The sequence below is a fragment of the Podarcis raffonei genome, chromosome 3 (genome assembly GCF_027172205.1).
Source record: "Podarcis raffonei isolate rPodRaf1 chromosome 3, rPodRaf1.pri, whole genome shotgun sequence".
Lineage (NCBI taxonomy): Eukaryota > Metazoa > Chordata > Lepidosauria > Squamata > Lacertidae > Podarcis > Podarcis raffonei.
This window is the reverse complement of record NC_070604.1, coordinates 2,917,870-2,932,700: the sequence shown is the minus strand read 5'-3', so window position 1 is coordinate 2,932,700 and position 14,831 is coordinate 2,917,870. Positions and strand designations below refer to the sequence as shown.

At 38.6% G+C, this 14,831-nt stretch overlaps 1 protein-coding gene across 10 annotated transcripts in view; it reads right to left on the bottom strand.

Annotated features, from left to right (window-relative positions):
* The window catches only part of WDPCP (WD repeat containing planar cell polarity effector), a 194,110-nt gene that overhangs the window by 98,475 nt on the left and 80,804 nt on the right, over positions 1-14,831 (bottom strand). For 9 of the 10 annotated variants that reach the window (XR_008329325.1, XM_053380319.1, XM_053380318.1 and 6 more), the window contains exons 8-9: positions 13,719-13,852; positions 4,030-4,221 (exon numbers count right to left, since the gene is read on the bottom strand). Coding sequence is in view for 9 of the 10 variants with exons in the window: in XM_053380319.1 (XP_053236294.1) it covers positions 4,030-4,221; positions 13,719-13,852 (326 nt within the window). In the remaining variant the exon portion in view is untranslated. The remainder of the gene's footprint in view (positions 1-4,029; positions 4,222-13,718; positions 13,853-14,831) is intronic. The other variant, XM_053380324.1, reaches the window with a different exon arrangement.

The following is a 14,831-nucleotide window of genomic DNA, read 5'->3' as shown; positions in this document are numbered from 1 at the left end:
CAACACACCTTTTCCGCAGAATATTGCAAGATGATGGTAATGAGAGAAAAAAGTTAAACTTCATCTGCTTTTCTACACAGCATCACTTTTCATTTCATAAAAAGGTCACCAGATCAACATTTCAAGAATAAGAAATACTTCAAAACTATTTATTTATTAAAAAATATTTGCACCCTAGCGTTTTCCTCAAAAATAGCATCCAGGGCTGATAACAAACTTAAAGAGCAAAACATAAACAATTAAAATATGCTTTAAGAAGCTGGATGTTCTGAAGTAAGAGCTGGAACAAGTGGCACAACTGCATATAAGAAAGCAGTGTTTTCTGATCTGGATTAGTGTTTCCATTCCAAATGGTGATGCCTCTTCTAGATTTGTTGAGAATTTTTTTGCACTGCAGCTCCATACTTCTCAAACACAGTGAGTGGAATAGTTCTCTTTGCCTGTTCTCTTCTGCTCCCTATAACTAAGAGTATAAGAGGTGGGGAGGCTTGAGGAATTTGATTTCTATGAATGGCAGTGCACTTCCCAGAAAAATGTGCAGAAGAGAATGTACTTACTCTTCAGATTTGACAGTTCTCTAAAATTTGTGATAATAGTTGTCCTCTCAAAAAGTACCAAAGCACAGTACAAAATATGTATTTCAGGATAAAACTTAGAATTATGAATACTGGGATAATATATGTATCTGAATATGTATCTTATGATAAAATACATTACTGTATTTAAAAACAAATTCTCATGCAGATTAAAAAAAATTAAGAAAACTCAACAGACTAATGAATGAACACATGCAAAACTGATACTGATTGAAAATAGATTGACCTGCCCATTTCTAGTAGGAGATTGCCTGAATTGTCTGAGTTGGGAGACATTCATTGTCTGCTCCCCAAATCCATATTCTTATTTACTTTGTACACAGCAGTAAATGGACATCACAGAAAGGTACCTTGCAGACAGAACTCTAACTTTTAAGAAATGTGAGCAGGGACTTCTCTGCCTTACCCATCATGTAGTGTATAAGCTGCACTAAGCAGACATGATGCAATTTTTTTTTAGTGTATTAACAGTAATGGTAGCAGAAAGTAATATTAAAATATAATTCAATATAATTAGATTGGTTTTCTACTTTAAAAATTGCTACGTACAATTGTTGCACATTTCCATTTTAGCAGCCTGATCTAGCTAATCAAGAAAAGAGCACTATCTATATAACCTTAGTCCAGACAAAAAGAAAAGATGAACCATTAAAAGCTTAACTAATCTTTGCAATTAGAGCATTTGCTATCTTATGTATAGTCCTTGTAACCTTATGTTTGGGATGCAAAATAATAATCCTGATTCTTATTTCAATAGGTACTTGCTCTTTTCTGCATACTTTGAAGCACATAAATAATTGCATCATTTTGCATAGAAGTAGAGAAGAAGGGATAAAGCCCCCATACTGAAGGAAATAATAGTTTTAAACATTAGATTTTAAGCAGAAAATTGGCTTACCAGGAAGATAAAAAAGAAAATAAAGGAAACATAAAAATTAGCCCTCTGTGACTGAATTGTCTGTCTTTAAGATGAGAAAACTGTTTGATTTACTTTACAGATGTTAGCAAACTGCTAGTTTAATTTCACACTATGAAACTGTGTAAAAAAAACTAATTAGAAATGCTGAGTGAAAATTTCAATACATGGAGACTCCTACATACACTCCTGAAGAAATGTGTATTTGTTTTTTTCTTCAATTGCTTAAACATTTAAGGCTCTACCTACAAATTTATTGCTTATGCACTGTATTCCCATTTCTGTGAACAGTCTAATTTGTTGATATTGTGGGTGCTATTCATTTTACTTTATTTGAAATCTGTTGTTTTTATTCATTTAAATCTGGCATCATTTTACAGGGTTTGGATACCAACTATCTTGAGTGAAACTTAGTAGGGAACCAGAAGCAACTAAGCTGGTTCCTGTCATCTTTCATTCCTAAGGACTTGTGATCTTCTCAGAATCATTATCTCAGTAGAAATATGGCTGACAGTTGCACTGTTCCCAACATAAATCTTAAAAGGTGAACATTTTGGTGTGCTGTATGCAGCTGATAGGCCCAAAGACTCTGCCTGCTCTCCCCCCTGCCGAAATCTCTTGAGACTCTGCCCTCCATCCTGAATTGGGTAGAAGACATATTGGGACATTTTTGCTGACAATCCATATGAAGAACAAGAGGAAGAGCAAACAAGAACAAGCTACTTTGTTTTCACCTGAAAACAGTGTCCAACCTGGAGATAACAGAATAAACAATGTAAGGAGGGAGCTGTAGCCCAAGACAGGAAACAAGGTGCTAAGGGAACATCTAGCTACTTTAAATAAATTTGAATCTCTAGGGCCTGAGGTACCCAAAGATACTAAAGGGGCTTGTGGATGTAATCTCAGAGCCTCTGTCTATAAAGTTTGAGAGTTCTTAGAGAACAGTGGAGGTCCCTGCAGACTGGAGGCATGCAAATGTTGTCCCCATCTTCAGAAGTGGGGGGGGAGACCCACTACTGATCTGTGAGCTTGACGTCAATATCAGGAAAGGTTCTAGAACAGATAATTCAACAGTCGGTCGGTGAGCACTTAGAAAAGAATACTGTGATTACTAAGACCCAGAATGAGTTTATCAAAAATAAGTCATGCCAGAAGAATCTCATTTCTTCTTTTGATGGAGTTACAAACTTGGAATGCTGTGGACATAGTCTATCTTGATTTCAGTAAGGCTTTTGACAAAGTCCCCCATTCTTGTGAGGAAGCTCATAAAATGTGGGTTGAACGAGGGAACTGTTAGGTGGATTTGTAGCTAGTTGACTGACCGAACCCAAAGAGGACTCATTACTGGCTCCCCATCATCCTGGGGGAAAGTGACCAGTGGGGTGCCGCAGAGTTCTGTCATGGGCCTGTTGTTGTTCAACATCTTCATAAATGACTTGGATGAAGGAATTGAGGGGATGCTCATCAAATTTGCAGGTGACACCAAACTGGGAGGGGTAGCTAATGCCGCAAAAGACAGAATCAAAATTAAAAATGACCATAACAGATTGGAGAACTGGGTGCAAGGTAACAAAATGAATTTAAACGGGGACAAATGTCAGGTTCTGCACTTAGGCAGGAAGAACCAGATGCACAAATATAGGGTGGGGGACACCTGGCTTACTAGCAATACATGTGAAAAGGATCTAGGGATCCTGGTGGACCACAAGCTGAACATGAGTCAATAATATGATGATGATGCAGCAGCAGCAAAAAAGCGAATGCTATACTAGGCTGCATCAACAGAAGTATAGCATACAGATCAAGGGAATTAATAGTACCACTCTATTCTGCCTTGGTTAGACCACACCTTGAATACTGTGTCCAATTCTGGGCACCACAATTTAGGAAGGATGTTGAGAAGTTGAAATGTGGGCAGAGAAGGGCAACCAAGATGATTAAGGGTCTGGAAACCAAGCTGCATGAGGAACGATTGAAGGAGCTGAGTATGTTTAGCATGCATAAGAGGATTGCCGCAGAGTATTTTCGGGGGGGGGCACAGACCCCTTATTGAAAATATTGGGGCTGGCTGCCCCCTCACCAGATGGCACCCCTTTCCAGACAAAAATTATTGGACCTGAATACTTCAGCCTAACATCAATTCAAACTGGTCATTTAAGACTTTTTCAACTTTTTTCCTTTCATTTCTTCTGCTGTTTTAAAGAATGACACTGTTGTTGTAAATTGATTGTTGTGTTTATTTAAAATGGCCACACACACACACACACACACACACAACACCTGAGTTTGCTTGTGTTTTTCCACCCTTCTCATCCTTTTTCCTTTATGCATTGTTTTTTAGACTGTAAGCCTGAGGTGGCTGCCTCATGTGTTATTGATCTTCTGTAGGCCATTCTGGAAGTGCTTTGGAATGAAATGTTGGGTAAAACCATTTTCAAATAAATAAATAAGTAAATAACCAACACACAGTAACAGTGTTAAACATGAAGATTACCAGGATTTAATTTAAATGTCTACCTGCAAGCCGCCATGCTCATAGGTCAAGAGCAGCAAGTTGCCTCTCTCCCTTTCACTGGAACCAGGAGACCAAGGCCACACTTCATCCTTTGCCGTCAACCACCAGCATATAACTCTATCTTCTTTGCTATTTATTGCCAGATGATGCTTTGTTCTTCTATTGCCCAGCTCGGGTGTATCAATATAAGATATCTGAGGGGGGAAAATGCAGGACACATCTGAAATTAGAAAAGCAACACTTATGTTACTTAGGCTGTCTACACCTAGGTTCTCACAAAATCATTCTGCATGTAAAACTATGATTTGTCCAATGAAGACACTACTTCCTTTTCCAGTTGAATCCCATCTATTCTTTGATTTCACTTGCAGTGATAGCCCAGAATAGTAGTGAAGAAACTCTCCAGAATTAATGTAACACAGCAGACAATATGGTCTTGTCTTGAATTGAACTTGGACCTGGAGAAGATCGGTGAAAGTCATCACTAGATTTCAGTCTCAGTTCCCTATCTATGAAATAGAAACAGCACTGCTGGTTTCTCAGGGCTATTGTGAGGATGGATCAGAGAAAGAAATACCACTGTCTACCTCAAGCTATGGGGATTAGGAGTGGTACAGAACAGAAACCAATCCATTGGCTTTAGAGGAAAGAAGCAATATATGGACTAATACTGAACTGGTAATAATAACCTGTGTAACAGGAACAAATATATACTTACCACTATAACAATATATTTTGAGTTCACAGCAAAATTCATTTGCATGCATGATTATTTCTATAAATCACATGTGAATTATGGAAGCATTGATTACAATTCTTTATTGATGGGCACCAGAATTTTTTAAAAAGTTTGTGTCTCCAAGTTTATCTGGTTTACTGTAGAGCAAGCTGCCTGACAAACTTTTAAAAGTTGCTCTGTTTTTAAAATTAAGTGTTGGAAACATATCTTTAAGAGGTTTTGCTTGTATGAGACTATGCCTTAGGTAATTTTACGGAAACAATGCAAATCAATTCATATAATTATGAACATCAATCCAGTTTCAGGTAGTTATGAAACAGCGATAGCTTTGATCAGCTTGGTGGATGATCTGTGTGGGGCACACAGTGCCTGTGGAGGCTGTCCCTGGTGCCCACAGAGTGCCTTCCCCACTCCTACCCCAACCCAAATCAGGCTTGAAAGAAATATTCTGTTGTAATAATGTAATAGCTTGTGCTGTGGACTTAGTGTCCATGTGTTTCTCTGGTTTGAAAAGGTGCCCAAGGGTCAGAAAAACATGGAAGCTCCAGATCTAGCCAACCGTAGGCGTTTAAGTTCAACTGACAGCAGTGGGAGAAATAATTGAAAACAATCATGAATTTGACATAAACACCCATTCATCTCCCATGCCTCCATTTTCTCTTTGACTATTTTAGATGGAAAGCATCACTGGGTAGCAAGCTATCATACCCGGACTTTATAAAGCGCACTGTTCACAGATGGTGCTATGTAAGTACACAACAACAATATATTTAAACTTGTGCTTAACTCTCCTGTTGAAAATCTAAAACCTAAAAGAAGTCGCTGGGTTTTGTCCATAAATGTATTCTATTTGAGGAGTATGAATCTTAATTAAGTTTGCAGATGCTTTGCACAACATGTAGTGCTGAACTTAAAATTAAGGGCAAAACTAGACATGTTATAGGATGTCAGTGAGTGGAACTTCTGTTTTTTTTACACTTAAGCAGTTACAAGGCCCACCCGTCAATTACATTTGGATTGTGACACTGAGGTTGTATACACCACTTGAATGTAAAAAAATCTTAAAAGCAGTTTAAAAGAAGAATAAAACAAATTATCAACAAAAACAGTTAAAACAATTATTTAAAACATTAAAAATATGTAAAATTAATGATAAGCTAAAAACCAGATTAAAACACATGTCAACATTCTATGTATATGGACAGGCTAGCCTAAGGAGAAATGTTATTTTTAATGTTATTTATTAATATATATATATGGTTTTAGCACCCTTAACTGGTGTGGGGCACCATGTGTCATTCACTGGGCTATGTAGTGATTCTGTAGCTCTTTTTGGACGACACATATTTGGAATATGCAGAAGAATTGACATTAACATCTTCAAGCTGTGGTAGTTTTTTTAAAAAATTGCTTTATCGTGTAGCTGTTTCTTTACTTTTAATTTATTTAACTTTCACTCTTACATTCTGTGGTCAGTGCTTAATCTTAGTAGCTATTTCTATCTGCTTTTTAGGAAAGGAATCACAGTGAGAGTGACTGCAATTTTTTTCAGAACTCTTATATCTGCTGTCTTACTGTACCAAAATAAAAATTGTGAACAACAATCTCTTCTCCAAATGAGCCAGTAAACAATGTGTTTCAAAATATTTTTTGTGAGATGAGAAAAATGGCTCAAAAAAGGTATTAAGCTGTATCCTGTACGTATGCTGATATATGGAAAAGCACACTGCTCATTTTTAATAATTACTATGCATTACTACTGCACATAGTAAAAATGGTATGTGCATTACATATAGTGATGGGATGGGTCAAATTTGAGAGTTTTTCAGTTCTTTTTTTCAATGTTACATTTTAAGGATTTTGCTTAATTTTTCCATAGAAATCAATGGGATTAACAGTGCTTGATTATGTATAGATTACATCTAAATTTGTATTTAAATGTAACCGTAATACTGAAAACATCTAGGAACTAGCTTCACTATTACGACATGTACTCATGTATGAGTTCCATCCCGTCATTTGTACATGTAAACAAAAGAATACTGTAAGCAGAGATACTTATGTCCCTAGTTTTATAGGTGGATAAGGAAGCACATGAGTTAAGGAGGAATTTACTGCTGTGACTCCAATCAATACCAAAACACACAGTCATGGTTGCTTGACAGCATCGACCTGCATGTAAGGATTTAATGCTACTCATATTAAGTTCTGCAATACTGACCAAAAGGCTACGGCTACTTTTTTCAGACACAGCTTCAAACATTAAAAGGTCATTTACAATGTTTGGATGTACCATTTATTTTTCTCCTGGATTAAGAATGCCAAGTGCTGTAAGGGAAGATGTACTTTTCGCCAAGTAATATGGATGAGCCATAGCATCTTGCGTAAAGTTTATGTGGCTCTTGAGAATTGTGTGCCTCTATTCCTCCAAAAGGATTTGTGGAATTTATTATTCAAACTATGTTATTTTGGAGCATGGTTATTTGAAAACATGAGCAGTACACCATCTGGGTGACACATGCCAAGGAAATATAGATTGCACCACATTTCTGCTTAAGGAATTAATGGAAGGTTGATAGCTAGGGGGGTGGAAAAAACCTATCTTGCTATTGCTGGTCAGCAATAATCGAACCACTTTCTGGGGATTAAGCGCATGGCTAAGCCTACTGGACCAGACACTAGCAAAGGGCAGGGGGTCTTCTTATCAGAGAAATGCTTCTGGAGCCAGTCTCACTACATGACAGATTGCTTTCATATTCCTGTCTGCAAGGCAACAAAGGATGGCAGTAATGCGATAATGCCAGAGTGCAATGGGTGTTAAGAACCCGTTGCATTTATGTATTGTATTTAGTAAATAATCAGGCTCATCCAAATTGTGATCTCACCACTCAACCAAGGCCATTAAAAATCAAGGTTAATGCTTTAATAATCCTTTGCTGTTTTTTATGGCCAACAGAACTTCTTTCTATTTGCATGGTCATAATATTATTGACCTCTTCATCCCCTGAATACACATCAAAAGGAACTGAAATCAAAGTAATTACCACTGTTGTTCTCTCACAGTAAACATTAACTCCTTGTACTCTCCCTTCTGACTCCTCAGTAAATTGAAATGGATTAAAAAGCTACAGGAATGAAAAACTTGTAAAAGGTCAATGGTTTAACTTTCCAAGATGCTGGGAATTTAGAAGAATAAAAGGGGAAATGGAATGGTAGTATTTTTAAGATGTGTGCTGACGGAGCTCACAATCAAATAAATTATTAGATATTAAAGTTAGTAATTTTCATTTTTTCCCCTCTAAGGCTAATTGCTTTATCTGTAATTGCCCCTCCAAAACTAAATTATTGTGTACTAATGGCAATCTAGTTTCAATACAATGCTTTTAAGCTAATTATATTCTATGTCTTTGCTGATATTTTTATGTAAATTATCCTGGAATTATTTTATATGAACATTTTTCTATAATTTTGGGGGGATTTAATGTATAAATTTCCTAAATGAATAATAATGTGTGAATGACTGAGGGGGAAAGGTCAGAGAAGAAGGCCTTCCAAACGTACTCCCACTGCTCCCCACCTCCTTTACTCTATTTTGCCATCAAGGTGATGGTGCCTAGCAGTAGACACCTTTCTCATGGACCAGTTCAGTAACTCAGACTCACACAATTACTAGTGGAGAAAGTTGTCTGAACAAGACAGCACCGGTCAGATCCCATCAGTTAAAAGCAAGATGAACAATGGAGAGTAAACAGAGTTATAATATTCCCCTTCCTGTGCTTGCTAGTTTCCCTCCTCTACATGTAAGCAGTGTACTGTGCCCCACCCCCCAAATGCAGAGGTGCTGGATTGAGTAATTAAGAAAAAATGAAATTTAGGGAGGGAAATTAGTTCGTCTTTTTCAGCTCTTGAGTTTTTTGACTGTTTAATCTATGATACATTTTTTAAAAAGAAAATTACAATTCAATAACACTAAAGTGATATATAACATAATGCCACTTCCTATGCTGTATTCAGTTTTATAGGTTGTTGTTGTTGTTGTTTAGTCGTTTAGTCGTGTCCGACTCTTCGTGACCCCATGGACCAGAGCACGCCAGGCACCTCTGTCCTCCACTACCTCCCGCAGTTTGGTCAGACTCATGTTTGTGGCTTCGAGAACACTATCCAACCAAGTTTTATAGGTAGTAGTTGTAAAAACATAATCCCTTTGAACGTTTAATACATGCATGCATCAATCAAAGGAAAGTAAAGATTAGAACTTCCAAACTCTTGCCAAGTCTATCAGAACTAAACCACTACAATACTCACAAAATAAAAATAGATATATAATAGGAGTCTAGTAGATATATAGATATTTCTAGATATTTCTAACACTTTATTCTACAGTTTGTTACAGAAGCAGCAGGTTTTTCATTGAAAATACCTATAAAGAAGAAAATGTAAATGCAAGGGTTAACTTTGCTGCTGGAGAAGATGACCTGGAAGGAGATCTTAAAAAAAAGATTGACTCTATGAAATAAAAGAAAAAAGAAAGAATGGCAACCCAACATGGGATGCTGTCACTCCAAAGGGATCGGGGCATGGTCAGTGTCCGGACTCAGTGGCCTGGTTCACAAAACATGCTAAACCAGAGCTTTCCAAACTTTTCATGTTGGTGACACACTTTTTAGACATGCATCATTTCGCGACACAGTAATTAAGTTTTACTACCAAATCGGAGGCTAAAGTAACCCCTTTCCAGTCCTGGGAGGAGCGCGGAGAGTGTCTGTGTGACACACTGCAGCCGACACTCTAATGTGTTGCGACACAGTTTGGAAAGCTCTGTGCTAAACCAAACCTTGGCTAAATGAGCCCCTGCAAATCTGTAGGCTCGCAGAAAAGAGCATGCAGTCACTCCGCTCCTCTCCAGTCTTTTTTTACTGCCACACTAAACTAAGGCAAACTAAGCCAGGCTTCTGGTTAAATTTCCTCCTCATTAATTATGAGTTGTAGCCAACTTTTGTTCTTGAATCAAGACCCTTTTGTGAGGAATTTTATCAAAAGCTTTCTTAAAGTCTATTAATTACAATGTCTACTAGATCACCCCTATCTAGATGCATATTGACACTCAAAGAACTCTCAAAGGTTAGTGAGACAAGACTTACATTTCAGTGCTGCCTCAATGAAGAGGAGGTGGAGGCAGCCTTCTCTGGGCAGTACTGTGTTCTTTGGCATGGGGATGTGGCAAGGCAGTAGTAGTAAGATGGGAGGAGCACTGGGGCAACAGCCCCACAAACGTACATGTACGAACCTGGAGCTCCCCAGACCTCATTGCTGCTACCTTACCCTGCCCAGACAAGCACATTGCTGCCGCCAGAGCAGCGCCATTGTCTCCACCTCATACACAAGCTGCTCTTGCTGCCTTTGTAGAAGCTATGTTGATTTTTCTTCAACAAGTGTTGCTCTATCAGACATTGTTGAACTCAGGCAAGCCAGCATAACCAATGGTCAAGGATGATGGGAGTGACAAAGGTTCCACTTCTTTATACCACTTTGGTCTAGGAAGACTGTTCAGTGGCACATGGGTGCAGGAGTTGAACTGAGCAATGGCCTCCAGCCATCTGGCTCCAGTTTGCCATTCTCTTGGGTAATGGATACTACATACTATTAATTGGGGAACCTTAGAAATTTAATGGTGTAAGCCTTGAAGGCGGGTACAGGTGTCACTGGAGCAGCAGTGCCTTGCGCCTTCTTTAGTCTCATCTGTATCAATCTGGCAATATTACCTGTATCAATCTGGATGAGTTCGCTGATTTTGTTGGGAACATGGTCTATGAATTCTCAGTTTTCCGTAAGTTTTCTGATAAGGCTGAAAACTGGAGCCTACTAAAAATATCAAAAACTAATCACCATATCTCATCTTTTGCCGCCCTGCAGCTAGGGCACTTAATGTGGCAAACACCTGGCTGCTACCCATCCTCCTGCCTAGCTCAATTCCTGGGGAAACATAACAGACTGAAGAGAGTGTGAGCTTGGACATCTCATAAATAAGTTGCCACAAAAATGGGCTCAATGTGCTGCATAAATTTTCCAAAACGAAGTCCAGAGTGTATCAGTGGGAACAGCTTACAGAGTGAAACATGCAATGGGAGAAACTCAGCAGCATGGAAACCACACAGCCCTCCTTCGCTCCTGTTTATAAGGTAAGTCTGGTTCTTTTGATACTTTTGTAGAAAAATTGAGTATAAATAAAACGGTGAACTAACTGTGAAAAGTGAGGGCTTGTCCTTTCCAAGTGCTTCTCTGAATTTTATTTTTCTGCAAGGCTTGGAGGTGTACTGGGCCAGGGGGAGGGGGTCCTTTAAGAAAACTCCTTTAAGTGCCAGATGCAGATATAACTATCTGTATTCATAATTTCAAAATAAGAGTGCCATTACTTATATAAATACCTTGGTACAGCCTGTGACCATATGTACAGGTTGCAGTCTAACCTAATAAATCTGCAAAGAGTCTCCTGCATTATAATTTTAAAACTGTTAACATACTCCAGACTGAATTTCCACTGTGCAACTTTTTTAAAAAACATCAAATCTGAGGAAGGGTTCTGTTAAACTCAAAAGGCAGCTTACTGATTTGTGATTTTAGATGGTCCTAATAAATATTGTGTTATTGATACTGCTTTGACCTCCCCCGCCCCCGCAATGGATCAAAGCTGTCTGTGGTTTTCCCTTCTTTTCTTAAATAGTTATACTTATAATGTTTCTGGCATAATATGTACTGGGCTATGCATATGGGTCCAGAAACATGGTTAGAAAATAAATTATCAAAGCAGATGCCCTCCCAATATAGCTTTGCAGTTAGGCTAAACGTCCACAGATCATGATCATGGGTACTAAAAGCCCACGCTTAACAAATACTCAGCCAGGCACAAGTGTGCATCATTTTGAAGTAAACAACATATCAGCTCAGTTCCTTGTGAACAGTGAACTGTCTCAAATCCATGTTACAGAGGTTGGATCAATCTTGCAAACACAAGTCAGTGCTGAAAGGAGGCCTTGAACTGAAACAGCCTGGAAAATGTATTTGATGTCCATTCTAGCAGAGAGTATTCCCAACAAACAAGTTATAATTTAATGTGGTAAAAAGTGTAACATAATCCAAGAAAAGGCAGCCTTACTGCTATAAACCCGATTAAGCAAAAATAAAATAAAAGAAGAAAAAAGTGGCAGGATGAAAAAATATTGGGGAGCAAAACATTTTCCTGCATTCTGCATTCTAGCCCCACTTAGGGTGAGGGGAGGAGGGATTCTTTCGATGCACTAGGGACCAGCCTCTTTACTAATCTCCACTCTGTATTTTGAAAAGAGACAATATGAAATAAAAAAGTTTACTTATTTGCTCTGAAGAATCTCCAGCCTCATATTCTGTACATTTTCCAGATACGTTAAGAAGGGAAAAATTCATTTCAAAACCCCTGTATCAAAGCTAAATAGTACATATCATCTAAGTTGCCTCACATTCTGGAACTCTGTCACATACAGTAATCTCCTCTACAGCATTCATGCATAAAGGTGGGTGGGCTGCCATATCCAGCCAGATTTGCAGAAGACGTGGCCCCTTAACACTTGCCTTAAAGGTAAAGGTACCCCTGCCCGTACGGGCCAGTCTTGCCAGACTCTAGGGTTGTGCACCCATCTCACTTAAGAGGCCGGGGGCCAGCGCTGTCCAGAGGTCACGTGGCCAGCGTGATGAAGCTGCTCTGGCGAGCCAGCACCAGCGCAGCACACGGAAACGCCGTTTACCTTCCCGCCAGAGCGGTACCTATTTATCTACTTGCACTTTGACGTGCTTTCGAACTGCTAGGTGGGCAGGAGCTGGGACCGAACGATGGGAGCTCACCCCGCCGCGGGGATTCGAACCGCCGACCATATGATCGGCAAGCCCTAGGCACTGAGGTTTTACCCACAGCGCCACCCGCGTCCCATAACACTTGCCTTAGACCCTCCCAATTATTATCATTTGCAAAGATCATCATCATTTGTGCCATTATTTTATTTTAAATTACAATACTGTTGTGAATACCTGTGGCTCTCCAGTTCCATGGTGAGCAAATTATCTGTTTTAGAAACAAATATAGGAGATACTAGATTACTAACTCAAGACAGAAACCCATTTTATTTAGAATCCTATACTATAGATGCTTAGCATAATAGTTATGATACGATACGATAATCTTTATTGTCATTGTCCCATACAGAACAACGAAACTGAAAAAAATCTACACCAGATATTCAAAAACCAACAAGCCTGCTATCCCAGCTATCCCAACCTGGTTAGCCCCCTAAGAACTCTGATACCCCATAATTACGGTAAATACAATATACTCCCATAGAGACTCCTTACACTGCGTTTAAAACCAAAATCGCGTTTGGATAGAAGCTGTTTCTCAGGCGGCTAGTCCTAGTGTTTATAACCCTGTACCTTCTTCCAGAATGCAAAAGCTGAAAGAGATCATTTCCGGGGTGCGCACTATCCTGCGCTATCTCTGCAGTTTTCTTATGGCACCTGGAAGCATAGATTTGATCTAAGGTGGGAAGAGTGCACCCAATTATTCTCTCCGCAGTCTTTACAACTGGACAGCATTGTTTTTTCCCCTAATTGTGCACACACACCCAAACCACACACAGAGACCATAAGTTAATACACTCTCAACAGTACAATGGTAAAGTGCCATCCAGTTAATCCAGGAGTAGTCTGCCTAAAGTTACTTTATCTCTGGGAGTCATTTAAAAGAGTTATCTATAATACTTGGCTGTTTCAAGCTTCAGTTTTTTAAAAAAACCTAAAACAGTGTTTTGAAAAAACTAAATCAGTTTTGGATATTTTAGTAAGTGACACTTACTACCTATCCACTCTCAGTATACGTTTGCCCATAATTATAATGATCAAACTTGCAAACATCACAGGTGGTTGTACCTTAAAATCCAAGGAGGAGAGTTTTTCAAGCTTTATGTTTGCATCAGGAGAATTTGCCTTCTTTGTGAACTGAATAAAACAGAGTTTGCTTTGCTCCCAAAATGACAAGATCATGAAACTGTCTGTAAGAACAGCTGAAAAACAAAGAAAAACTGTCAACACTGTAATACCTGACTGTCACCACCAATAAAACAAATTACTGAAGTCTCCACTGAGACACTGGGGAAAGAAAAGCAAATTTTCAATGCTACACCTTAAAATATTACATTCAGCCTTCTGTGATCTCCTAAAGGACACCAGTGTTTCATCTTTTCAGGATCTTGCTGGAAATGAGAAATAAAGCTTAGGGGGTACTCAGATTAAGTACAGCTAAATAAATTATCATATTCCAAATCCCTTCTGTAATATAATAATGCTTTCTCATCCTATATTTATTTCTTCTTCAGTTATTTTAGAATTTGAAATCTAACTCTCTTTTATGATAGCTTTCACTGATTGAGTGAAAATACTGTTAGTCAGCTGCAATCAAGCATACATGGGGGGGAAAGTACCATAGAGGTGGCAGATTCGACTACAGCAGTTGAGTTTCTTGCAGCTGTTGAGTCAAAGGACAGACAAATCTGGGAAGTTTTCACATACAAAATACCAGAAGTGAACTGTCCCAACTGTCCACCTTCTAAAGTTTAGAAAACTGCCAATATGCAGAAAGTACTACTACAGATAAAGCGTGAAAGTGTTCAGCATTTGTTGTCAAGAACTGACCTCCTTGCTAACCATCGCATCAGGCCTATGCTACTCATTTTAATTTCTACACAGATGCTACAATGAATTTAGAATATCTCTCCCTAAAACTCTCTGTATGTTATCGTATAAATCTATTGGAAGTAGCCTCAGGATGAATGGAGGATGTAGGAAATCTCTTTTAAGAATGAAATTATCCCTATGGGGTAGAATTTCAGTAATCAAAATTAATGTACTGCCCAAGATGTTGTTTCTTTTTCAGTCAATCCCGATTTTACATGGTGTGCGTGATTTTAAAGAGTGGCAAAAAGTAATTACAAGATTTATCTGGCAAGGGAAGAAACCAAGAATAAAATTTAAATTACTTACAGA